Source organism: Barbatula barbatula (assembly GCF_947034865.1).
Source record: "Barbatula barbatula genome assembly, chromosome: 8".
Classification (NCBI taxonomy): domain Eukaryota; kingdom Metazoa; phylum Chordata; class Actinopteri; order Cypriniformes; family Nemacheilidae; genus Barbatula; species Barbatula barbatula.
Window position 1 is genome coordinate 18879705 of NC_136771.1, and position 27567 is coordinate 18907271.

Below are 27567 nucleotides of genomic sequence, written 5' to 3' on the forward strand. Positions count from 1 at the left end.
CTGCTACAGTCTTAAGCGCATCAATTCACACATACATGAATTTAAATGATAGCATCTCACAATACTTCTGACCTGGCCAAGTGCCTGATCAGCATTGATGGTCTTTTACGAGGCTTCGGTGAAAATATTGTCTCGTTCAAGCATCCAGCGACGACCGAACGACGAGACCTGAAAGAAGTACCTGTCTGCCCTCTTGTGTCAGTAAAATATAAACGAACATGGGTTTATTTATGATTAAATAGGACTTTCAATGCAAAAAAATCATCGTACCAAACATTTTTAATTACATGAAATGCTAGAATTATTTTTTTAAATCGGCAGAATTTTAAAGTCAGAATTTCACTTTACTTTTAAACTTCTGATATAATTAAACACAAAAAAACATAAAAATAGCATAAATAAAATAAAATGTAACTAAACAAATGTAGCAACAATATTAACAAAAAGTAGTCCAAATATTCTGCGAATGGCGTCATAGCATACACCTCGCAAGTCGCACCGTGATGACGTAAAACACAGGCGACTGCTTCTCACGTTGAGGTTTTCAATGGATTTTGCAGCACAGATTTTATTGTTTTAATAATTGCACGTGAACGTAAACATCTCCAATACAGTGTTGCCATGAACAGTCGGTTGCAGGAAATACGGGAAAGGCAGAAGCTCAGACGACAGCTTCTTGCACAACAGGTAACGTTAACAGAAATGCAACTTTTAGCGCGCTTCACAAAGCCATTATTGGCGATCATGGCTGGTCTACGGCGTTTAGTCTTTGCTGTACAGCGAGCACGACATCCAACGATTATTTCAACGACGTTACTGGTTTGTTTTGCAGCTCGGAGCAGAAAGTCCCGATAGCCTCGGCGCTGTTCTCAACAGTAAGGATGAACAAAAAGAGATCGAGGAGACCAGAGAAACATGCAGGTGCGTACTTAGGGGGGAGTGCTGCTATTCCCCCGAAACTGAGCAAACTTCTTAATAGGGCAGAACGGACACAGATCGCATGTGATGCTTAAACATACTGCGTGAAGTTGCGTTCAATATGATGGTTATAATAAGTGCTCATAGGGTCATTGATCTGTACTCTAGGGCATCATTTGACACATCAGGTCCCGTTGCTAAAAAAAAATGTCAGAATGAAGGTGAGGATCTAGAAGAAGATGTGGAGGAACAAAAGGTGGGTGAATGCTGATCGGGAATCAGCTGTAAATATGGGATTTGTTTAGTTTATGTTGGAAACGGCTGTATGCAACTGATCTTGGATCTGCTGTTTGGTTTTACAGGAATATGTTGAAACTCCGCAACAGGAGGAGAGCGGGCCATATGAGGAGGTGTACAAAGACTCAAGTACTTTCCTAAAGGTACGATAACACAGTATCACAAATAATTAAATACTTAGTTATATCTAATAAATAGTCTTAGTTGTAAGAGTGCTTTGTAAGTATTTAGTCTCATTGACTTTTCTGTTATATTCTGAAATGCATCAGATATGGAACGAAATGGGTTTTAAACCGTTTTTATAGTCATGTTTCCATTTATGTGATAAAAAAGTAACTACATATATTGTCTTGCTTATTTTTGTGTGACAGGGCACTCAGAGTCTAAATCCTCACAACGATTACTGCCAACACTTTGTGGACACAGGCCATAGACCTCAGAACTTCATCCGAGATGGAGGTAAATGTTCAGATCTATGTCTGTTTTTGTCTTATCTACTCCTATTTTTCAATCCCCAACTCTGAGAACAGTTATAAACCTGTGTTCTTTACTTTGCATTAGGTCTGGCTGACCGGTTTGAGGAGTACCCCAAACAAAGAGAGCTCATCCGGCTAAAAGATGAACTCATCTCTGCCACCAACACCCCACCAATGTAAGAGAACGTGTTTTCTTCGATTTGTTTTATTTTTTTATTTTTCCAGTCGGACACCATTAAAAGTGCATTCAGAATCTAATTTAGACATGCTGACAGAAATATTTATTAGCAATAAAAGTGTTTGTAACTATTTGTACGTTATTTATCTACTACGACATTGCAAAGGAAACAAAGCAGGATTTCTATGATTTCTTCTATTTTATTGAATATTCTGTTTCTATTGTGATAATATCAGGCTAAGTACAAGCTTCACTGCCAGCTCAAGTTCATGCTGTCTTTACATTTTTAAACAATTTATTAATTTAGAAAGATTATTTTCACTAATGGTCTCAGATTTAAGGACCCCACTTGCATTTCTTTGGAAATGTTTGTTTGTTTGTGTGCCAGGTATCTGCAGGCAGATATGGACTCTTTTGATCTGAGAGATCTGAAGTGTAAGTTCGATGTGCTTCTGATAGAGCCTCCATTAGAGGAATATTACAGAGAGTCGGGCATCATCGCCCAAGAGCGCTTTTGGACCTGGGATGATGTGAGTTACTGTACCTGTTTCTTCAATTCCACGCCACGTGTGAATTGAAAAACATTTCAGACAATTATTTTCTGCCAAATGAATTCATACATGTGTGACTTGACTCACATTTCCTTATTTAGTATAAAAGTATGACATAAGGTTTTATTTTTATCTTTAATTTCTTTATCTTTATGATTGATGAAGATCATGAAGCTGGACATAGAGGAAATCTCTGCCATTCGTTCTTTCGTGTTCCTGTGGTGTGGATCCGGAGAAGGCCTTGATCTCGGACGAATGGTACACATACATACACACACGCACAGAATGTGTGATATCACTCTGTTCACTCTTATCTCTTTTACAAATCATAATCCCAGGCTTAAAATGTGACACTTCCGAAATACAGTGTTTAGTTACTGTTCTATTTTGATATAAACTTTTTTTCCACTGGTATGCGCTGAACAATGATACAATAGATGATGTCTCTGTGTGTGTAATACTCTGATACTAGCGTTATACTTCAAGATAAACTTCGGCAAAGCCCTGGAGCTTTCATCTTAAGGTCTGTCTCAGTTCAGATCTGTGCTTGTCCTCTCTCGCAGTGTTTGAGAAAGTGGGGCTTCAGGAGATGTGAGGACATTTGTTGGATCAAGACCAACAAAAACAACCCTGGCAAGACCAAAACGCTGGACCCTAAAGCTGTGTTCCAGAGGACCAAAGTAAGAGACAAGTCAAGTCATATTTCTTTTGATCAAGGGCGGTAGGAAATCTGCCACAACAGCATGTTAGAAATGCTCTCTAGTTTTCAATTTACGTGTCTCTTAATGTGTGTACGTATAGGAACACTGTCTAATGGGCATCAGAGGCACAGTTAGACGCAGCACAGATGGTGACTTCATTCATGCTAATGTGGATATAGACCTGATCATTACAGAGGAGCCAGAGATGGGCAATATTGAGAAGCCAGTGGAGATTTTCCACATCATCGAACATTTCTGCTTGGGCCGTCGACGCCTGCATTTGTTTGGCAGGGACAGCACCATCAGGCCAGGTTAGACCGTTTTAGCTGCATAGGGTTGAGAATTAAAACTGCATTTGTTTAATAAAGCCATATAGCCTGACGGAAAAGACAATACTCTGTATTCTGAAATTGGGAAATCTCTAATGTTACAATTTATCTAATGTTATGTATTTTCTAGGTTGGCTAACTGTTGGCCCAACCCTGACCAATAGCAACTTCAACCCAGAATCTTACTCTGGCCACTTCAGTGAGCCCAATGCTTATTTGTCTGGTTGTACTGAGGAAATCGAGAGACTGCGTCCCAAATCCCCACCTCCTAAATCCATGTCAGAGAGAGGTGGAGGGGCAGCACGGGGAGGTAGGGGTGGTTCAGGCCCAGGTAGAGGAGATCGTGGTCGAGATAGAAACCGGCCGAACTTCCGTGGAGACCGAGGAGGATTCAGAGGGCGTGGTGGTCCACATCGTGGATTCCCTCCTCGATAATACACGACATGCCTTTTGTGTTGAGACTGAAAAAATCTGATTTGAGATATTTTTGTACATGAAATTTGATAATGAGTTTCCATAGAATTCATACTGTTTGGTTCGTGTAGCTTAAGTAGGAATATGTTTTTATGGCTGTTGTAGAGACTCCTGAAGGATTGTTAAGTCAATAGGTTTTCAGGGGTGACAAACACAGAAAAGACTGTCAGTCATTAAACCCACATTTTATATGGAAAGTTTGAACGCATTGGTTTTTTATTTTTTATTAATTGTGCATTTGCACATGTATTGAATCAACTTGTGTGTGTTGTGTCATTATCGCCATAAAATTTCATGAATTATCCCCCACCCCCAAGTTGTTCCAAACCTGTATACATTTCTTTGTTCTGTTGAACACAGAAATATATTTGGATTTTTTTTAGCAACTGACTATTCTGGGACTTCATTGAATACCATAGTAGGAAATATTATAACTACCACCCTATCATCAACAACTCGCCTGACTCTTGTACTCTCTTCAAAACCTTCTCTGCTTTGCTTTACCCGCCTGCCCCCTCATCTCCATCGGACTTTACAGCTGATGACTGCGTCTTCGTAAAGAAAACAACCACTATCAGCAGTCCGTTCTCTGCGCTGCCGCCTCTGAAAACGGCCAACACATGCTCGCTCTCCTATCTGAAGATGATGTTTCCAAGATCATTTCTTCTAACCACCCGACTACTTGCCTGCTAGATCCCATCCCCAGCCATCTCCTCCAGGCCATATCTTCATCTGTCGTTCCTGCTCTGACCCACGTTATAAATGTATCTCACCACTACATTTCCTGCAGTCTTCAAAGAGACCCGTGTTACCCCATTAAAACACGTTGTGAGAGTGTATGGCACTTATTTACACAAATAGAGAAGCTGCGCTATATGCTGATGAAAAACAACATGCTCAAGCTGCCCTACATTCCATGTTTTCAGGTTATTTTAAACTGTTTATAGTATGTTGGTGTTGATCAGTTGTATCATTCTTTAAAGACCTCTTCAAGCAATCTGTATGACCCAATCTGTAGAATCTAAAGACCTTTAAATGTAGGTGTCACCTTATGAATTTGTTCGACTGTGGCCTATAAATATTTCATCAAGTCACTTAAATGCATTAATACTTCTTTATAAAGTTTAACTTTTGCATTTGAAGTAAAACAAAAACAAAGTAACCACTATAATTTAACTATGGTAATTGTTGGAATCGTGATAAAAACAAAATCATTTATCTAAATTTATCCAGAATCGTGCAGCTCTACGATGATCCAGAATGCAGCACCAAGAGTGGTCTTCAATAAACCGAAGAGTGCACACATCACTCCTCTCTTCATTAAGTTACATTGGCTCCCTATAGTCACTCGCATCAAATTCAAAGCTCTGCTCTTGGCCTACAAGACCACCACTGGTTCGGCACCCCCATATCTTCACTCGCTAATTCAGACTGGTACTGGCCAGATCCCAATGTCTTGTAGTGACATCCCGAAAAGGGAAAAACCTTTTGCCCCTTTTCTGTTCCACATTTGTGATCTGCACGCTGCTACAAGATCAGCATATTTTGTAGCCATCTTTAAGAATCTTCTTAAAAGACATCTCTTCCGTCAGCAACTGACCGATTCATTCTGAGTCTCTTTTCTACTCTTAAAAAAATCTTAGCTTTATAAACCGCGGCAAGCTATATGAGACTAGTTTTTCTGCGCTTATTACTGTGCCAATGACTTCCACCGTTCACCTCATTTGTAAGTCCCTTTAGATAAAGGCATCTGCTAAATTACTAAATCTGTAAAAGTAAATGGTAGTGGCACTATAGAACTGTTTGCTTTCCAAAATGCTTCAAAATATATTTTTCAGTGTTCTACAAAAAAAACCAAAATGATTAAAGATTCTTTCCCACTAAGGTAATGATTGCCCAGAAATGTCAGTTGCTAACATTTTTCCAAAATGTTTTCTTCGTTCAAAGAAATGTATACAGAGAACATCTTGAGGGTGAGCAAATGACAGAAATGTAATTTTGGGGTGGAGTGACCTTTTCAGAGCTCGTGTTGTCATGAGCATAGTTCCTGTGTGTCCTGTGGAGGGCAGCAAGGCTGAGTTTTAGGATATTAGAGAGGCTTAATGCTTCTCCGATTTTTAAAAGGAGAATCTGGACATTTCTTGTCCAGCGGTCAATAAATAATTCATTATTATCTATGAATAAAAAGATATAATGCAGGTATTGTTTTTATTATTATTATAGGTATGCTGGGATAATTTAATCATACCCTGTTGCACTTCTCTAAATTGTGTGATATTTAAAATCCTGGTCAAGATTTTCAATGCTAATGTAGGCAAATAATACAATGATGCACCTAAAAACAAAGACTGTCCCGGGACCTCTGATCACACCGGCGACAAAATGCAGAGTTGTTATGAAGTGAAATTAAAATATATAGCTCACAGGTTTGTGGTGGTGAGCTGCTAAAATCTATGACTTGTATACCTTAAATACATAAAAATGAGCAAGAACCTAATGACAGTGGTTTGTGTTAATGTTATCAATATTGTACTAGAACAACATTCCTGTCCAAATAAAGCCATCCTAACCTAAATTCTACACATAAACATAACTCAATTTAGAAGGAAACAATAGCTTCTTAATACTGCTCTGGGTCTCGGTGATGTGTGTGTGCAGGGTGTCACTTCTAATGTTCACTTCTAAACATATCATTGATCCTAAACCAAATCCTGCAATCTGATTGTTTGATAGTGATGTTGCTTGCGCACCAACAATGGTCAATGAATGAACATAGGCAATAACATTTCGCAATGAATTGCTGTAAGTTTTGAGCGAGTACGTTTTTTACAACCTGATCTCACGAAAAAATACATGTATATTTTTTGAGGTGGCAATTTTGCATGATATTTGTACATTTTTTAACTGGGCAAATCAGATCATACGACATCATACAGATTCATATCAATTATCCACCAGTTTGATAGAACATGAAAAGGTTAAGAATTGCAATGAGATTGTGTTCGATTTCTTACCGTATTTTTCTCTCTGTATATGCAAATAAAAGTGTTTTGCAGATTTGACCTTTGTGAATATCTTTGGGGTCATGGTTACAGTTTTTAAAATGATCATACGTCCAATGCAATCATACACCAAATGTTATGATGTAACACTCATTTTTAAGTGCTTCTTTTTTAATTATATGTAACTCTAAAGAGTTTAACTGACAAGTAAGATGACTGCCGATGTCTTGTATTTTTGAAGTTTTAGGTTAGACATTTCCAAAACAAATGAATAAAGTGCTACAGTCTCCCCTGCTGTGCTCTGTTTTGCAGTCCTTAAAACCTAAAATAACATCCAGACAAACACCTGCTGTCTGTTTCAATGCAATGCGCACAATAGGCAACATTAATTTCCACATATTAAAATGTGTTTAGCAATAGGCCTGCTGGAATTGTTTCACGCCAGCAAATACATTACCATCACATATGCCAGTCAGTGTACTGTTTCAACCCAACGTCGAGTTCAGCAAAATGCCATGCAGAGCTCTTTAAAGCGTTCAGCAGGATGAGCGATTGCACTTGGTTTGAGCTTAAACAGCAAGAAAGATGAATGACCTGTGGTGTCACTGGACACACCGATCTGTTCCTGGTGCATTGAGGGGGGGGGGGGGCGTTAATGAAGAAAAACAAACGGCTTGTTTCTCCGGACACCACATTACGAATTCAGCACGCAGACACATATGGAAGTGTACACAACATTATTTATTAAGCAGTCTCTCGTCCGCCCTCATGTTTCCACTGAGTTCCACTGAACTGACTTCACGCTGCTTCACAGTGACTGGCAGATCTCATCACCAATTCAATGTAAAACCAAGGTAGCATGGACCAATCAGGAACTGCCTGGGTGGGGCCTAATTAGATGCAGAAGTTGATGGGCTGTCAACTTGATAGAAGTTGGGACTTAATGGAAACGACCGACTAAGATTTGTTCATTTGGGTTAACTGAGGGAAACTGGTCTCAGATCAGTTCTGTAACCACTCAAAGCAATGAATCATTCAGCATGATGAATGCAAACGTCTGCTAATTGTGTCTCAATGGAGCCGATGTGCGTCAAGCATGACAGGGTTTCGGATGAGCAGAAATGAAGCGTTACTCTGGAGTCTGCTTACCCTTAATGTCAGCGGCCTGTTCCTTAACTAAACCTCACTCACACACTCACACAACGCTACACACGTGTGGGAAAAGATGTTAAGGGATACAACAAACACAGTTAAAAGAATGTGAGACACATGACCTGCAATAAAACCAGCACAATACTACAGAGCAACCTCTAGAAAAACAGGAGTGGACTGTTTCACTTTGTTTGTGTGAGAGAGAGTGTGGTGTGTGCGAATGAGAAGATGCTGATAGAAGATAGCCGAGTGACTATCTGTTGAGAGATTCACGCTTTGTTGACAAGAGCAAGTGTGTTCGTTGTCGTAGTGACACACGATCTCAGAGCTACACAGAGAAAGAGAGAGAGAGAGAGAGAGAGAGAGAGAGAGAGAGAGATCCTCCTCGTCCACACATACTGTACTCATCTTCAAGCTTCATGCTGACTGCACTGACATTATGAGAGGTACGTATTCAAACTGAAGAATGGAATTTCATTTATGTCTCCGTTTATTAATTAGGTGCGAATTTAACCAACCTAACTTGGAAAATGAGACTTTTATTACGTGTTATGTGAAATGTTACGTAAAATCTGAAGAACCTTTTTTGCCACAAAGAAACTTGGATGTTTAAGGTCCTTTATGGGACCAATGACATCGTGAAGCACCTTTTTAAATGTTTTTTTCCAACAATACTGGTTTGGTGATGGCAAAGAAAAAATGAATTCACATCATTTCATTTCATTTCATTAGAAATCAAATGTGTTTTTTTGGATGTTGGATACATTTAACACATAACAAATTAATGAAATGCTGTGTCAAAGTCGAGTTATATATATTTTTAAGATTAAAAATAGGTATTGGAGAGGACAAGCAAAAAAAGAAAAAAAGTGTTTAGAAGCTTATGGTTATCATTGAAATTTGAGAGAGTATTGTATAAGTAACTTAAGGTTTGACTCCCAGGCAATTACAGCGTTATGGACGTGACGTTTTGCGTTAGGGATGTATTTAGTATTTTATGTTGTTTTTGATACACCAATATACTGAACTATCTGTTTATATTTTACTAAACCATTGTTGATAGAGTTTAAACATCAGAAAAATATCAGTCTCTGCACAAGTTTTCTTTTTTTTAAAAGGATGTAATGGATGTGACAAAAAAGAACACCGTTTTGTGGGAGACCACTAACTTTGTAGAGTTTGCACGTTTATGAGTAATATGTGCCTTTATGGATGGTAAAATCCTGAAAATGAATTTTGAAGACATCACAAGTGTATTAGAAACACCATATGTTAATATCTGAACTGTTGTATAGTAAAAACCCTTGGTAAAAACTACATTTTGTCATAGTAAGGTTGAAATTTTCAAGGAATTGCCCTCCCAAGAAACAAAATTCAGCTATCGGAGTAAATTAACCCAGATTTTTTTTACATTTGACCTAACAATGGTTTAAAACAATGCAGCATTGGGGTTTTGGTTTAATTTATAACCCAGCATCTGGGTTTTTCCCTTTTGATCCAACATTGGGTTTTAAATTACCCAGGTACTGTACATAAACAGCATACACAGTAGTATTTAAACAGTATATATAACATTATATAACCTAAATGATCATATGCCAAAATGCAATTCATCAGTAATGCAATATGTTTTTAGAGAATTTGGCTCCATTGGAATGCTAAAGCCGACATTTACCACCACACTGGACTCAAATATGCCTGACATCACATCATTGAATTTACTGGATCAAGAATCAGCTCCTAAAAATAAACCACGCGCTCCATCTCCTCCTATGGGCAAAATGAAAAAAGTTTGTCCTCAGTCCCTTAAAAAGCTCTCTACGGTGCCCTTAGTAAAGAACACGGTCAGAATGGAGAGAGAGAAAACCCCTCCGGGATTCCCAGACTCGGTGTACTTTCAAGCTGCAGCTATTTTTCAGAAGACTGATGTTGAAAAAGACCATGTGCAGAGACTCATTCGCTATGGGCCCAGTGGTGTAGACGATGACTCTGGAATTATTGGTGATGGTGATGTCAACATCAAGCAGAATTTGCACTGGGCGTATGATCTGGCATTTAACACCCTTAAATGTGAGTAAACACATTCACAACACTTTCATTTGGGACCAGATCAGACGTAACATTCCATTGAAAAATGCATTTACAATTCTATATAGAGTGTTGTGCGTAACAATGTAAATACTATAAAGATGTCAACTATGTGTCCAGATGATCTTTGTTTTACAGCGTGCAGCAAATAACCCTCCTGGTTACTGATGTCATGCTATTTGCGGCCCACAAATCTATAACATCAATTATTCAGTTCCTCTGACACAGGAGTCAGAGGTGCAGTGAGGTCGAGATGAAGGGTCATAAACTTCACTAAAATTACTTTTTCCAAAACCATTTAATGCATGCAATCGAAGAATAAAGATGTGATACTAATAATTTAAAATTTTGTCATTTTGTTCAGACATTTTAAACAATGCTGCAATCTACGTATTCCGTTTGAACCCCCCCTTGCCATTCTTGAGGTCCTGAATTGGTCATTTTAAGACGTCTGGTCACATTCCGGCTGACTTTTTACTTGTAACTTATCTGCAGCACACACTTCTCTGACTCATTCGTCTCTCTCTCTTTCCTTCATCTGCACTTTCTCAAACTTTTTGCTTAGAGGGAGGATTTTCCATTTTTTTAAGGACATCCATTTGCTTTTAGTCTAGTTCAGGCATGTCAGGTCAGACTACTCCTGTAACACATTAATGGACTGAACCTGAGCATGAGGTCAGTTTGTCTAGAGGGACACAAAAGCAACAAACGATTTCACATTATCAAGTTCATATTTCGATTTATGCGGGACCATAAGTCAATTACTTTGCATGAACATTACTTGTATGTATAATACAATCAATAAGACGAAACTACATCACAAACCTATGGCTAAATAAAAAGTCTATATAGTGCTACACTTTGGTTTTGAAGCAAAAATAGCCAGTGCGAGTATGCAGTTTTAAAATTCAGTTCTCTAACTTTCACACATCATTGATGTTGGCTATTTTCGGCTCTCCGGAGTATATGACTGTTTTTGTGTTCCTCATCTCTATCCAGTTTATTATAACCAATCACTGCTAGCAGTACCAGAGTCCAGATCTAGTGGTTGTGGTCCTGAAGCTTGGCCTGGGTCTCAGGCTAATGGCCGTTGTACAGCATCAATAAATTCAGCCTCTTTAGTTCATTCAAATAGACAGCCTGGTGGGCCACACACCTGTTTTTTATCGGAACATATAAGTCTGGGTTATATGACGTCTGGTATTGTTGTGTATCTTAGAAGGTCTGTTACTGGGGTTTGGGTTCTCTACCTGTACAAAATACGATCTAATTCTTCCTTCAATCACAGACCTAGATCTTTTGGAGGAGATCCTGATTGACAGCTTATTTTACCGTTCACAGCAAATGGTGGGTCTGCAGGGATGTCATAAAAAACATTAAAAAGATAAAGGAGTTCATGTTTGATCTAATGTTTGTGAATATGTTCAGCCAGATGACCTTATGGCTCTTGTGGTGGTTCTACTCTATGACCTCATGGACAGGAAGTTCCAGCCCAGAGAACCAATGATAAGAGGGGTGGGACTTATAAAGGAAGTGAGACAGGTGGAGGACAGACTGCATAGGTATGTATATTTTAAGGGAAGAAATTAATTTAACCATTATTTAGTAAAAATGTCAAAAACAGTTTCCATAAAGTGTCGGGACAAGTTATGGTTTATAACAATTGTCACGCTTTTAATTGCTTAATTTGAGGAGAATGATAATTTTATGTTTTAACAAAAGATGAACTCCTTTTGATAGACACTGTGATGACATTGGGTTTAAGGAATAGTTTAACCAAAAATGAAAAATGTGTCATCACTTACTCACTCTCTTGTCATTCTAAAGCTGTATGACTTTCTTTCTTTTGCAGAACACAAAACCAAATATTTTGTAGAATGCTGGTAAGTGGCACGGCTGCTGCTCGGTTACCAACATTCTTCAAAATAACTTATTTTTTGTTCTGAAAAAGAAAGAAAGCAGGTTTAAAAGGACAAGAGGGTGAGTAAATGATCCCAGAATTGACATTTTGGGGTGAACTATCCCTTTTAAATTAAATGTTTTTTCTGCTCTGTACTAAACATAGGCATTCTATTTTTTATAATTTCAGTTTTGAGGCATTTTGTAGTTCAGGGCCATAAGGGTTCCAAATAAATGCAAGCTATGTTTTAATGCAAGAATAGGAGAATATTTTTTAAATATCAATCTGAGTACATTAGTTCAAGAAACAATGCACATTCTCATGTGTTATAATATTTCATGTACATGAGTCAAGCTGTTTGTTAGTTGTTGCCTTCAGGCGAAATTGTACCATTGCACGCCAGCAATCTCTTATTCACTTCATGTAACATAACAATATATTTGGATGAAAAATTACAAGCATCTGTTTATTATTCACAGGAGAAAATACTGCTATGTATATGTGTTTATTCCTAAAATAGGAAAAAAAGTTGTTGCCAGTGGATCATGTTATCAATTTGTGCCTTTCTTTTGACAAGTATTAGGCCCACCCCTCTTTGTGAAGGGCTCATGATGTGGGTGTTGCATTTCATTGCAGCAAGCTAAAATCTGTCATGCTGCCTGTAGGCAACATTGTCCCATAGGGTGTTAAGTCTCAGAAGCTATGAAACAACAACTCATGACTAGGTCTTGGAAACCTAGAAACTGATATTGTGCTTGTGCTTGTTTCAGGTACAAAACGAAACTGGACGCTTCTCTGGCTCACTGTAGAATAAAGCAGAATTTGCTAACCATTGAAAACTTCCTACCGCTGGCTGTGAGGGAAAAACAACAAAGAAAGCGAACAATACCACTCTACACCTGGGTCAACACCCCCAAATCCAGGTAATGAGGGTGTGTATATACACGACATGTATTATTAAACATGTTCACCTGTCATGTGTATGTTTACTCATCCGTACAGCATTGAAAACGTGTGTGAGATTCTGAAGACAGCAGGCTTCACTCAGGTGGACTCACACACACAGCTCTTAGGAAATGTGTTCTGTAAAGACACACACTGTTCTAATGTACTGTTGTTTCCAAGAAGTGTGCAGAAACAACTGGAGAAAATCAAACTTGTGAAAGAACACACACTCATAATACAGGTAACACACACACAACCATCAATGTGACTCTGCAAACCAAAAAATGGATTCAATCTAAGTGTGTGTTTATGTACCCAGGATAAATCCCGCAGCCTCGTAGCCTGTGCAGTTCGCCGGCTGTTGGGAGAGAAATGTGACGTTCTGATGGTGGGGTCGTTCTCTGCTCATTCAGTGGCTCATGTGGCTGTCCAAGCCGCTGCATGTTCTGCAAGTGTACATGTATGTGGAGTCATTAATCCTATAAAGCAAGAAGAATTGCAAACTACCTTCTCCTCCATTGGCTGCACAAGTGAGTGTTACTATCTGTAAATTGGATAGTTTCAAATTATCAACAAATTGATTAGATAATTTGATGTTCAAACAATTGATTTATGTTTTGTTAAAATTAGAAATGACAAGGAACATTTGAAAATATAAACCTGATATCTTTAATATATGTAAGGCCATGTTAAAGACAGAAATAAATGATGTTAAAAATATTACAGTCTAGCGTCAATAAAATAATTTTAAATCTCAGACAAATATTTTATGTTTTACATGATTTTTAAACAGAAGATGAATGCATTTTTGGGACAGCATTTTTAGAATAGAATTAATAAAAACATAAAATATAGCCGCATGGCGAAGATGCTAATAACATGAGGAATCTAGTGAATTGCCAAAAATTTGTATTTTTCAGATAAACAAATAACTTCCAAATTATAATATAGGTATATGTTGAGATTGACTCTTCCAGTCAATATAATCAAACATACAGAAAAGACAATGAGTAAAGTTACTTTTTTGTTGAAAGTTCCAAGGTTTTCAAGGGTAAACATGCCCCTGAGTAACCTACTTAGTAACAGGACTGAGTAAAAACCTGTGGACACGACTACAAATGTGTAATTTATCTAAATTATTATGGATTTCTATAAAAAAACAAAAACGGCAAAGAAAATATTTGGAAAATGTATCCATTATAAAATGCTATTTTAATTCAGTTAAATTCGGTTTTCTGAATGTGCAAGACACTTGACATTTAATAATAGAATGTACGTATTTTAAAGTGAATATTTATGCAATTTTACACATGGTTTGGGTAAAGCTATAATATAAATTATATAACTGATCAATTACAGCGATAAACAAACGTGAACCTTTTTCATCTTTTAATGGTTGTGACTCCTTTGATGCTCCTAATCTCATAATTTCGTTATTGGATTTAAATCTAGATTTTACAGATACCATGTAGCACCATTGTTTGTTATTGATACATCTTGTTGTTTGTCTGTTTACAGATATAAAACTTTTGTCTGATGACTTTCATGAGCTGAATGAATGGGATTCACGCATACAGAAGGTTCAGGTGATTGTTGTGCTTCCCCAGTGTTCCGCATCAGCACTCTGCAACCCTGTTGAGTTCATCCTCAATGAGAGTGGAGGTACAACTACACCAAACATTATGAAATCTCTCATGTTCATTTTGAACCTTTCTCTGTTGAAGGTTTTAAATTTGTCTTACAGACAGAGGGCTGCTACATGGTTTATCTAAAGGTACAATCTCTGAGAGTAAACTGGAGGCATTGGTTGCCAAACAAACACAATACCTCAGCCATGCACTCACCTGTGAGTCATACACACACGTGCAAACGCTCGATCATTTACTGCTCGATTCTGTGACACTGAATAATTACACGCCTGAAGCTCCCGCTAAGTGAGAATGAGAAAACAATATGCGGTTCTGGTCATGAGCACTCAAATATTTTATGGCACTTTCTACAAAGAAAATACAAAATAGGACCCGATTCATACAGTGCTGTGCAATCTCCATATTTCTCTATTAGTTCACATATTTACAAATATGATGTTATGATGCATTTCTGATCCACAGTTTCTAAGGTTAAAGCAGTGGTATACTGCACGTGCTCGGTGCATCCGGAGGAGAACGAACAACTGGTAAAGAGAGCACTTGAGAAGGCAGATAGCAAACCAAAAGCTGTACCCCTCAGGTACACACACACACGTTGTCCAGACATTAAATCCTTCTTTTCACACACCACTAACTGTGAAGATTTAAAGTTGCAGTATCCATGGAAACAGCAGTAAATCCTCCGTAAGGCTGTTAGGATTTGGGGAGGGATTTGTGAATGGTTGAGTTATGACAAACGAATATGATTTAAGGCCACTAAATGCTTTTTATACTTTCAGGCTGGTTAGTGCAGGATGGGGCGACGAGGGAGAAACATTTTTCAAAACAGAAGCATCTGACTTGACAAATGGCTGCTTTCTCTGTGTGTTGAAACGGGAGGTGAGTGAGAGAGAAATAAAGGAAAAGAAAACAAGTTGACTGTTTCTTTTCAATAATATGCAGTTTACATGAATGCACGTTTCAAACAGAACATACGTTAGTGTGTGGTTTCTCGAAGAGTAGTGAAGTCAAATTTGTGGAGATCAGGAGAATGAGACACACACCCAACTCTAGTGTCCTAGCAGCGTATCTCCGGTTCTCACTAAATAATGAACACTCTTGTCTAAACACATTAGCATCCACACTAAAACACACACAGTAAAAGAGGCAAGCCTGTAGCCTTGCGTTTATGAAGAATGTTTCTTCTATTTTTTTAAAGGCTGTACATACATAACACATACATAACAATTATTTGTACATAAGAGATGTATGTGTGGCCTATACAGTCCAGGTGACACTATAACATGTGTTTTCAATATAATAAAGATAATGAAAAATAAATAGGTCATGTTTTATTTAAAAATGTTTGCTGGCAAGAAGGATATGATTTGTGTAATAATTGTATTATCTGTGTGTGTTTTTAAAATCTCACTAACAGCAGGACCCAGCAGAGGCAGTAACAGTGCAGGATATTTTGGCACGAGCTGCTGCTAAAGGTTTACTTGGGGGGCTAATGCAACTTGAACCCCTGAACGGGGAGAAACCGAAAAAAAGAAAGAAACAAAGAGGACCCCCACTAGCTTCCACCCAGAATGAGCCGATCACATCCGTGGAAACCCATTTGATTCCAGATTACACTCAACTCGTCACTACAGAAAGTCAGACAGCAACCATTCCACGTCACACTTCTGCAACTCAAAGTCCCTCAAACCTAGATCAGATTTTTCTGGTTACGGATGGCACTTCTAGTAAACATTTCAACATTCCACATCAAGCATCCGATGATCCAACTCCATCTTCCATCGTTCAAAAGAAACAAACAAAACGACACAGGCCTCACGCGAAAGGCCCCAAGCAGTCCAGAAGAAAAAATACCTCCAAGTTGCGCACATGTAAAGAACATCAAAGCAGGACTCAACCAACCAGCAAGAAACTGCTCCACCTTCGGCCATCTCAACAAACTTCTCCGACCAAACGATCTACTTTCGAAGCTCCAGCAACACCATACGCATCCAAACTTTTACACAGCAGGGCCACATCTCAACAGGACTCACTTTCCTCACAGGAAGTGCTGAATTCAAAACATGTTATCAAATCAAAGGTCAACAGGTTGGAAAGAGAGTTCTCTCTCCCTCCTGTTATTAAGCACAGTCCTGCACATCTTTCTTCATCCCTCCATCGTTTGTTATCCTCCACCTCCTCTAACTTCTCCAGCTCTATTTCCTCCTCCACCAGCATTGAGAAGGACTCGATGGTTTCACATTCACGAATATGGCGCTGAGCAATAACCTGTTCATGACACGCATCCACTGTTCGATACAAAGGAAACAATTGATTATTAATAATTTCAGGAAAAAAATCATGTGATCTGTCAAAAACGCTGTAACAAGTGGGTTACGGTTGACTATAGCTTTGGGAGTAAGTCACATGACTACACTATTAAAGGAAAAGTTCACTTAAGAATTAAAATGTTGTTGTCATTTACTCGCCGTGTATGGCTTTCTTTCTTCTGGGGAACACAAAAGAAGATATTTTGAGAAATATCTCAGTGGATTGGTGTCCATACAATGGAAGTCAATGCGAGACATTGTTGTGTGGTTATTAAAATATATTTTGTGTTCAGTTACAGTAGAAAGTCATACAGGTCTGAAATGACAAGGTGAGGAAATGGTTGAAACATTCCTTCAAATAGGTAAAAAGAACGTTTCCCCATTTACAGCCATTCAAAAGCATCTATATGCTACACTGTAAAAACAAACAGATTTTTTTTAAATGTAGTAAAAAAAAGAAATTAACTGCAAATGTACAAGTTTAATGTAAAAAATGTGAAAAACAGATTTTTATGTTACGTAAAAGTTTGAAGGTTTTTTCCTTTTTCGTATTTATCTTTCATTGAAATTGTAAGTGGTGGGCCTTAAACTATTGTTGGGAAACTAGTGCTTTAAATAAACGTCTTATTTGTATAGTGTGCTGAATTAAACATGAAAACCTACCAGATCAATGAACAGACAGGACTCTCGTGGTCATATTTTGTGATTTGCCATTTATTTTCACAACAGTTTACATTTATATGGTTTACAAAGTAGTGTAGAGCAGATAAAGCCAACGTTTCCACAAAAACGTGTGTGTGATTTACCAGAGTGTTAATTCTCAGCTTTAATCCTTGTGATGATATTTCCCCTGATATTCAGAGTGTTTCACCATGCAAGAACATTAAGGTCTAACAATACACAACTCATGGCTCATATGATAATTCTGATGATTCTATGCTAGGTTATTGTACTGCACTATATTACCCATAATCCTCCTCCATCTTGCCGGTTTTGCACTTACAGTGACTGTGAAGGTTGCCATGGAGAGCATGTCTTTTAAAAAAGTGCAAATTATTTTCACCATGAAAACCAAAAATGGGTGGATCAACAATCATCAGTAACAAAATACACTGAATGGTATAAGATGATACATCTACAGTGTATCGCTGATGAAGTTCACATGAGAGGAGAAACTTGCGCTTCCTTCAAAACTGAAAAGATGATGAGTGAAGACAGAGGAGGTGCAGTACACAGGCAGATTGATTTTTGTCAGCTCATTTTAACGCACATCTATGCAGATGATGGTTATTTCATCATCTCAAATTCTGATTATCTGTTAAGATGTGATGACACTGTGCAGTCAAAGATACAAGGATAATGATAAATGCTTTAGTGGAGCTTGCTAAACACATCCACACACTGCCCAAACAAATTCATGACACGTGTCTTCTATTGAATCATTTTCCTTAAACTGACCATCAGATTTTGGAACAAATTGGCGGACTGAAACTGTACCTGTGATATCTAATGTTTGGGCAGAATGTAAAGGCCTTATAAATGTTACGTTACGATGGCGAGCAGCTTTTGAGAGTAACGGTACAATGTTTTGGATTGACTTGCTTCTAGGATAAATCCATGTGTTCTTTGATACAGGGTATTGAACGTCTGAGCATTAAACCAGTAAATACCGATATAAAATAGAATAAATAAAAAATATCATTTCGGCTCTGTACAGTTTTTTTCCTTAAACTGTCCCGGGACATGCAAGCCAATGCGTCTATTTTTTTTCGAACCGCCCTCGGAGCTAAAAGAATGCATAGATATAAGACACGTACAAATTCACATATCCTCTCCTATAGCTAGTTCTCCTAAAAAGGACCATAAAATATATTTATATTCACAACCTCTACCATTATCCGTTCTTCAGTTTGTCTTTGTTTTGCCTTGGTTTATCTACAACACATACAATGATTTTTGTACAGCATGGCCAGATGAAACAGGATCACTAGACGTGACAAGGCAAGTATGACCAAAATAAAAGTATCTCAAATTTGAAAAATAAAGGCTAATGATATGACTTTTGCTATATATAGACACACACAAGTGACTTTTCAGTGACTACAGGTGGTACGCCAGGAACGATCACATCAGGAGAACAGCAAGAAACAGTTGTGAAACATTACCAGGACAATAATGGTATCCAAAAGCAAGGTCAGGATGCTGAAACTGAAATAGCTCTTCACAGACACTGGGATTTGTCCGCTAACCTGGATGTGCTGCAAAGCCATTCCTATTGGTCGTTTTTCCCAAACTTTCAGTCAGAACCGACCTTGTCCAGGAGCGCAGTAAGTGAAGCAGAACACAGTTTGTGTTCCTCGAGGATGCGAGCGCTACGCTGGGGGTCAAAGCACGATTTCAAAACGATTGAACTGTTGGGCTCAGAGCAAGAGTTCTTCTGTATGACGTTTCAGAAGTAATTCAGTTCTCTTCCTTGAAATTCTCTCTTTCAAAGAAAAAAAGGCAATTACTTTGGAAATATAAAAAAGCACATTCATACATTACATCTACACACTGAACAGGCCATGCCCGACCGCATTGACTGTGGTAATGCAGGGCAAGTCTACTAGGTTATTTGATCCACTAATATGTGTTTGTGGGTTTATTTTCACATGTTCTTCATTTATTTTCATATTGACATTTCTGAGCCACCTCAAATCAGTGCAGTGAAGAAGACTGTGTCAGCAGAGCTTATTAAATAAAACTAATTTGGTAAAAGCTTAAATTAGTTGAGCAAGTTAAACCGTATGACATCATTTCCTCTCAACCGTCCATTTTCCGCCTCAACAATGTTTGCATTTATCCGGATAAGACAGGTTGTGACGTAGAAGGTAACAAAAAATAGATTGACACTAAACAGGACTTTACATGAACATGGAACAAAAAATGAATTTTTACATTTTCAAAATAAATGCAAAAAAATGAAGCCAAGAATCTTTATACATAGAACTTAATGCATCAAATATTTGTACTAGTTACTTTTACATGGATCTACCTTATCATAGTGTTTATCTAACTTATCTTATTGTTCTGACCAAAACAAATTTTGATTTAAAAGTAACTGGACTCCAAACTGTATTCATGAAAAGTACCAAACATCCTCATCAAGGCCAAACTCACACACATATGGCCAAGCAGCTACAGTTAACAATGACGCTGAAGCTCTAGTGAGTTGAAGCAGCTGTTTGTTTTCCGCCTGAATAACGTACACAAATCGAATGATGTTTTATGCTCAATTCTGCTTTGATTCTTCAGGCAGTGCTTAAAGATGGGCGGAGCCTACTGGTTCGTGTCATGCTGGAGAGGCGTGGCTTCCCATGCAGATACACGCATGACTGACATCCAGGTAATCGATGAAAGCTGAAGATGGCGGATTAGGTGTGTGTGCTTGTGAGTAAAGGGTGGGTTTCTTGGCATTGGCTCATTTAGTTTCTCCAATATTTGTTTTCTCCCCCGTGAGCTCCTCCTCGGCTCCATTCATTGACGTGGCAGCTATGTACAGGACATTCTGGTATTTGTAAGCATGCAGGACGTGACAGTGAGTATGAGTGCTTGTGGGTCAGATCACTGGGGCAGCTCAGTGACTGGTCTCTTCTGTTTGAGTGTGTCGATGAGTGAAAGAACTCCACGTTTGACACTTGTGGAAACGCGGCGTGTGACCGAATCAGCAGGGGGCGCCTGTGAGCAGGCTTTCTGAGACGGAGGGCGTGCCACCAGACACTTTTGATACCTCAACTGCAGACACAGAGAAAATTTCACAGGGAATTTATACTGCTCTAAATATAAAACAATAAACAATAAAATAATACTTTACTATACATTATAATACACTTTATTGCATTGTAAATGTTTGCCTAACATCTAACGTTGTTATTTCACTGAGGAAATAAAATAATAAAAAGTTATATTTCATTTTAATCTTAATTGAAATGTAACATGTTTTAGACATTTAAATTGATTCATTTACGTATGAAATATCTAGACCTCCTATAACTGTAATACCACTAAATATGCACTGTCTGGACTCTGTTCTTAAGTCTGACAGATTGTATTGTCCACATTTACAACAGAGTGCATACAGCACATGCTGTTGCTTAGAAATGATTCATTATTGATTTTTTTATTCTGGTGTTGTAACTCACCATGCACGCTGCTTGAACAGCTTCAGACACACTGCCAGCATTGGGTTCACACCAAAACACATGACACTCAAAGTGCTGGTTCCCCGAGTCCATGATGAACGCGAATGAATGCACATCTCTTCCTACTCCCATGAAGGACAGGAAGCGCACACGGCACTCCACCAACACTTCATCTTCCTCCTAACATGGGATATGATGTCATGAGTCTGAGCAACATCTAAAGATTTTCGATTTGCAAGATTTTAAGCAGGTAAGGGGTGTAATTGCCTTTTCTTTGATGACTGTGACTGTTGCATCGGCTACATTCAGCAGTACGGGGATCCAGTCGTCTCGGATTGATGATGTCAGCAAACTGTCTATCGCACCATTGAGAATTTCCATGCCTGTGGAATAGGGGAGTTTGACCTTGTTATTGCCTGTGTGTGTTAGGGATGTGCTAAAGTAGATACGTTCATATAACATGTTATTTAACTTAATTCCAGATCATACACTACAAAAGGGATGTTATTTCACAGAGAGTAGGATGGATGGATACATAAGAAAGACTGTGTCGTGCGTTTGTAAGTGATCATGTATAGTTAAAAATACTGATAAAAAAGCGAGAGAGCATGAGAAAGAAAATGAATAAACAGGTGTGTGATTTCTCACCTATAGGTCTGGCAGCTGGTATCATACCAACGTATAATACCTGGAATTTCTGCACCAACTCAGTCTTTGGCGTGGGGAACTCTGCTAAGGGCGAGACACAACATACACATTAGCACACACAAATTCTCCTGACACAGAGAAATAAACACACTCAAAACCTTGTTACCTTGTAGTGGGACGTCAAGTCCAGTGTGTGACCTATCCTGTAGGGATCCTCCAGCCATAGCTTTGGCATTCTTGCGTTCTGCCATGATCTGTTACACAACACATTCAGTACATCATGAAAAAAAACGACTCATAAACAAAGAATGTTATGAATTATGTTTATTAGAGGGCAGGTATGAAAGTCAGTTAACTCAGGCATGTTATGCACCCGTTCCAGCACAAGAATCAGCCAAATATCAGTGAAAAGTGTTGGGTGGTGTTTATACATCATGTAGATTCTCACCCTGGAGCAGATCTCGTGCAGACTTGTGGCGATGGCTTTGGCAGGGGTGTCACAGCGGAACACATGACATTTTAATATGCGGGTGTCCTTATCTCGCGCTACATATGCAAAATCCCTGTTTGGCCACAAAGAGAACAAAACAAGATAAACTTGTAAAGAGCAATTTAAAGACAACACAAAACTCATTACACAATCACAGGATATTTACAGGGGATCAAGTCAAATGGAACAGCAAGAAAGGTAATTTCCATGCCATGTTGACAATGAACAAAATATAACAGTGTGACGGAAAAAAGACACTTTGTGAATTTGTGCACGTATATATGCAAAACAAGACCCAGATGGATGTGGTGCCCTTTACATTTAACAGAAACAATCAATCTGAAAGCAAACAGTTACTTAAAGAAACCCACACACATTTTACGCCAAACAAATAAATGCACACACGCACGCATCTTTAGTACTACTACAAATATATATTTATATGGAGGTGCACATGGCAGTCTAGAATGAGTAAGTGTCTCTTAATTCACACATCCAGCTGTATCAAATAACTTCTTGAACATTTCCGCTAAAAATACACTATTATGAACAAAAATAACCATGTCAAATCTAACAACAAGGAAATTATGAAATCCAAATAACAAAAAGATATAATCAATTTACCTCTCTCTGAATCCAGGAAAGCAGTCAAGTAAAAGAGAAGAAATATGATGAGGAAATGAACACAATGGCCCTTATGCATCAGCAGGACTCATGTATGTGTAAATAATTTCTAAAGGCACCCATAAAAAATAAATAAAGTCTATTTATTATCTCAGTGGTTTATCCTACACAACAATGATAATCAGCTGAGAGTAAATGGATCTCTGCTTCTCAGATTTTCCTCCTCTAGAGTCTCTAAAAACATCTGAACTCTGGATTTTAAATCAGATCCTTCCAAAACCGTAAGAGCTATAGAATCAACAAGCAGTGCATGAGGATTGTACAGCTCTTACGGTTTTGGAATGATCTGACCTTTATGAACATATTGATCCATTTTGATCCACTTGTCACAGCTGCACTCAGTGAGTGCAGCTGTGACATGTCAGAGGGGACCTGGCCCTCCTGGCTGAGATTGGTTTCTCCCAAGGTTTTTTCTCCATTTATTCATCATTGGAGTTTGAGTTCCTCGCCACAGGACTGTGTTGGCATGCTCACCAGGAGGCTGCTTTTATTAGATATGAGAGAAAGTGCATATCTGTTTGGAAATTGTTGGCTCCAAATGGATAAACACAAACATTCATCGTGGAAGGCATTGTGTGGAGAGATAAAATGTACTCTTTCTTTTGGACATTAATAACCAATATCATTATCAGGAGAAGTCCTTTAAAAAATTCACCTTTAGTACTTTGGTTAATTATTGTTACGAGAATACACAGGTCAGGAACAGAGAGCAGGTCCAAATGCAGTTTAAATCCATTTAATGACAGTTCACAGGGATATACAGACATGCTCAAATTTGTTGGGACCCTTACAGCTCATTGAAATAAATTCTTCCTGAAGAGTGATGAAATTAAAGATGAAATGGCCTGTGATCAGAAGGTTGCCGGTTCAAATCTCGGTGCCAGCAGGTCATGACTGAAGTGCCATTGAGCAAGGCACCTTACCCCTGATTGCTCTGCAGTAATGTGCCACTGTATAAAACTACTTGTAAGTCGCTTTGGATAAAAGCGTCTGCCAAATTAATAAATGTAAATGTATCTTTAATCAGTATCACACATGTATCCAATCTTGTATCAGTCATTCAGTCAGAGAAAAGTAGTCATTGTGCTGTTTGGTATCATTGTGTGTCCCACACTGAACATGACCAGAGAACGCTATGGATAGAGTTGTCTGAGGAGCGCAGAAAGAAAATAATAAACAAGCATGATAAAGATAAAGGCTACAAGACCATCTCCAAGCAGCTGTGAAAACAGTTAAAACTATTATTAAGAAGTTTGAGGTTCATGGAATTGTAACCAACCTCCCTGGGCGCGGCTGCAAGAGGAAAATAAACCCCAGATTGAACAGAAGGATGGTAGAAAAAGAACCAAGGAAACTGCCAAACAGATACAAGCTGAAGGAGCAGTGCTGATCGCACCATCCGTCGCTTTTTAAGCAAAAGTGGGCTCCATGGAAAAAGACCCAGGAGGACATAAAAAGCCAGACCGGAATTTGCTAAAATTCATATTGATGAGCCACAATCCTTCTGGTAGAATGTCCATTGATCAGATGAGTAAAAACTGGAGCTTTTTGGTAAGTTACATCAAGTCTATGTTCACAGATGAAAAAATCAAGCTTTCAAAGAAGTGAACAGCATACCTACAGTGAAACATGCAGGAGGCTCTGTTATGTGTTGGGGCACAGGGTGCCTGGAATCTGTGCAGGGCACAATGAAACCTCAAGACTATCAAGGCATTCTGGAGCGAAACGTATTGCCCAGCGAAGGTGAGTTTTACCTCCTCTAAGGCGACCTACTCCTTAAAAGTGTTTTTTCACAGGGCGCCCTTTTGAATGTTCTTATGAGTGGATTTTACCGGCGAGTCCACCCAAAGGAGCCATATCATCGTGCTATTGGACCCCTCGGCTGTGCAAACGGAGGGTGAACCTGCAGAATTGTTATCCAAGAACCTAACTCAGAGGAGATACGTATCTGCTGAATTATCACTGGCGGTGATGAATGTGCGTTCATTATCAAACTAAACGTTTATTTTAAGCAACTTTTTTACTGAACGTAACAGACTTCTTGCTCCTGACTGATACGTGGCTAATCCCTGATGATTTAAGACTTTTCACAGATTTTTTTACCTTTTTTTACACTCTACGCACCAATAGTCATGGTGGAGGCTTGGCATCTATCTTCAAGAACAATATAACATGTCAATTAATCATTATCTGTAGGCACTTTTTAAAGCTTTGAACTGCAGTTGTTTTTATTTAACATGACTAATCCAGTTGCGTGCACCGACTTTATTGGGTAGTTTACTGATTCCTTAGTAAAACTGCACTGAAATATGATAAATAGCTTTAGGTGGGTGATTTTAACATGCATGTGTGCTGCCCCACAAACCCACTGGACTAAACAAGAAGTGGAGATCGAGCTTTTGTAGCGATAGCTCCAAAACTTTGGAATGATTTACCCTGTTTTATAGATTGTACAGCACTTTGGTCAATTGTTAGTTGTGTATAAATAAAATAAAAACTAAATGATGTCTATGACCGGAACAGCAGACAGGAAGACAAGACAACATGACATAACCCTAAGGGTGGATTCTATACGCCCTAAAATATCAAAGTCCAGGAGGGCAGTGGAGTGGAGGCAGAAGAGGGGGGCTGACAGGCTGTGGCCATCCAGGGTGGCCATCTTGTCAGCAGACTCTGGAGCGGCAGCCATATTGTCAGAGGCCTCTGTAGCAGAAGAACAGTGCACAGCCCAGACACACAACAAGGCTGCAACCACAACCGGCAGGGCTAACTCCAAGGGCAGAACCTCAAGAACGAACACCTCTGGAACCACCAGACTTGGGACCACTGGCGAGGCAGCCAGGATGGCTGGAGGCTCTGGACTGGTGGCCATCTTGCAAGCGGGCCGCAGAAAATATTTGTTTTAACATTGCGTTCCTTTGCAAAAAATCCCCTTTGAAAGCATTCGCATTGCCCAGAGATTATTCTGCGTTCCCTTTTGCAAACATGAGCGCCAACTTTGACGAGAAGGCTACCCTTCTGCTTTTGCCCAAAGGAATGACATTTGTTTTTCGTATTTTGCATTGGTTCATATGGAATATTTTTATATACTTGATCTACATTATCAGGAGATGAATCACGTTAAAACGCTCATTCGCTTCTACATACAGCAACAGAAAATGTGTGTGTGTGCCCTGTATACATCCAAAAGAAAAGCTGGAAACAAGGAATGTAACACTTTTAACAACTCACACTAGACAATAACAAATCAGGGCTTTATATACATTGAAAAAGGGAAATACACAGCTGAACCAGGTTGAACACTATTGACAGCACAGCGTGATGGGAAATGGACTCCATTACCTAACAACAGGCATGAACACATGACAACACAGAAACTCCCCCTAGTGGCTCACAATGGTGCAGGCGACCGGGCGTGACAATTGTCAAGCATGCTCAAGGAGGGAAGGAGCTCAAAACAAGTGAACGGCAGCACAACAGAGCCACATTTAAATTCTGTGTAGTTGCAAGACATAGTAGTTTTTAGATGTTCCCTACACTGAAAATGGTGGGCTGGTGATTGGAAGATTATGTAGGCAACAATCAAAACTTTTATGCTTTTAAATAGAAAATGTTCACCTGTGTACATGAGCAGAATTATGAGAAAGCAGATACTGAATAACAGTAGAACCTACTACAATATTTTATTGGTTGCGCAATCTTGATTTATACATCACCCTCTCAAGTAAATCTCCCCACATTCTGGCCACTGGTGTGAACAACATATTCTCATTTCAACAAAAGACCCCTACTGAAAAAGTGCTATATTTTCCTATAATTCAGTTGTATAAGCATGAGTGCGTGAGCAAGAGAGTGTGTGAGAGAGAGAGAGAGAGAGAGAGAGAATAAGAAAATAAGAGCAGCAGGTGTGATGACACAATTCAGAGATTTATCATGATGTATGTGACACCTAAACACGAGGGCTGCAGAGCAAAGCCGACAGAAGGCATGAATATGTAACACTGTGGTAATTCAAGGATAAATCCGACTGAACTCAGTGCACTCATTGTTGCCCAGAATGAGCCAAGAGTGTTAAAGCTGCTCAGGTTGGGATGTTTTACAGCGTCTCAGCAGGAGCCGACAGCAGGCAAATGTGCTGGAGAGAATGTGTCAAGGAGAAACTACAAGTACGAAGAACAATGGAAGCGGACCGAGGATAGAATGCTGTGGATCCCCTGAGGGGGTTGAAAAATGGTATCTGTGCTAGTCTGCATGCATGTGTGGGATAATACCAGAACGATCTGAAGGAACACACCTGAAAATGTTGCGGTTTCTTTCAAAGGTAACCCACTAATGGTGTGAACATCCTGCTGTGTGACCTCATTAAACATTACTCCAAAGTACTATAATCGCACAAAAAGCATTAAAGAATGTATAAAAATACATGTATTTCTCCTCAATAAAAGAAAAACAACATCTAATACACACTGATTCACATCAGGAGCGAATCCACCCACTCCACCTTCATTTACTCCTCCTCTCTCACTCCACCACATGTTTTCATTGAGTTCAAGCATGCCTAAACCGGTCTTTAGCTGTTCCAAAGTGAAAGAAAA

At 38.8% G+C, this 27567-nt stretch overlaps 3 protein-coding genes across 6 annotated transcripts in view; 2 read left to right on the forward strand and 1 right to left on the reverse strand.

Annotated features, from left to right (window-relative positions):
- Window positions 1-468: 468 nt before the first annotated feature.
- Window positions 469-5017, forward strand: mettl14 (methyltransferase 14, N6-adenosine-methyltransferase non-catalytic subunit). Its single transcript, XM_079461978.1, has 11 exons — window positions 469-687; window positions 833-921; window positions 1087-1174; window positions 1281-1358; window positions 1587-1674; window positions 1777-1867; window positions 2258-2399; window positions 2586-2678; window positions 2984-3100; window positions 3222-3432; window positions 3581-5017. The coding sequence occupies exons 1-11, from the start codon at window positions 622-624 to the stop codon at window positions 3883-3885; spliced, it is 1368 nt and encodes a 455-aa protein (XP_079318104.1). The 5' UTR covers window positions 469-621; the 3' UTR covers window positions 3886-5017.
- Window positions 5018-9772: 4755 nt separating this feature from the next.
- LOC306897734 (putative methyltransferase NSUN7) lies at window positions 9773-16920 on the forward strand (the record flags this gene model as incomplete). The annotated part of the gene is made up of 11 exons (XM_079462725.1): window positions 9773-10148; window positions 11389-11513; window positions 11595-11728; window positions 12837-12989; window positions 13069-13252; window positions 13331-13541; window positions 14530-14673; window positions 14756-14857; window positions 15123-15240; window positions 15440-15539; window positions 16078-16920. The coding sequence occupies 11 exons, from the start codon at window positions 9773-9775 to the stop codon at window positions 16918-16920; spliced, it is 2490 nt and encodes an 829-aa protein (XP_079318851.1).
- A 741-nt stretch (window positions 16921-17661) lies between these two features.
- Window positions 17662-27567, reverse strand: part of apbb2b (amyloid beta (A4) precursor protein-binding, family B, member 2b) — a 43856-nt gene continuing 33950 nt past the window's right edge. Inside the window, exons 1-7 of one of the 4 annotated variants that reach the window (XM_079462476.1) lie at window positions 22913-23240; window positions 22247-22361; window positions 21965-22052; window positions 21799-21882; window positions 21418-21533; window positions 21151-21330; window positions 17664-20743 (exon numbers count right to left, since the gene is read on the reverse strand). In XM_079462476.1, coding sequence (XP_079318602.1) covers window positions 20573-20743; window positions 21151-21330; window positions 21418-21533; window positions 21799-21882; window positions 21965-22049 — 636 coding nt within the window. In that variant the 5' untranslated portion in view covers window positions 22050-22052; window positions 22247-22361; window positions 22913-23240 and the 3' untranslated portion in view covers window positions 17664-20572. Of the gene's footprint in view, window positions 20744-21150; window positions 21331-21417; window positions 21534-21798; window positions 21883-21964; window positions 22053-22246; window positions 22362-22912; window positions 23241-27567 lie in introns of those variants that run through there. The other 3 variants (XM_079462474.1, XM_079462475.1, XM_079462477.1) reach the window with 3 other exon arrangements.

Excerpts from the sequence above, each read along its gene's own strand:
- mettl14 (XM_079461978.1), top strand. The coding sequence starts at position 622 with ATGAACAGTCGGTTGCAGGAAATACGGGAAAGGCAGAAGCTCAGACGA. Across the intron at positions 922-1,086 it reads GAGACCAGAGAAACATGCAG|GGCATCATTTGACACATCAG; the intron begins GTGCGTACTTAG and ends TCTGTACTCTAG. Across the intron at positions 2,679-2,983 it reads GCCTTGATCTCGGACGAATG|TGTTTGAGAAAGTGGGGCTT; the intron begins GTACACATACAT and ends CCTCTCTCGCAG.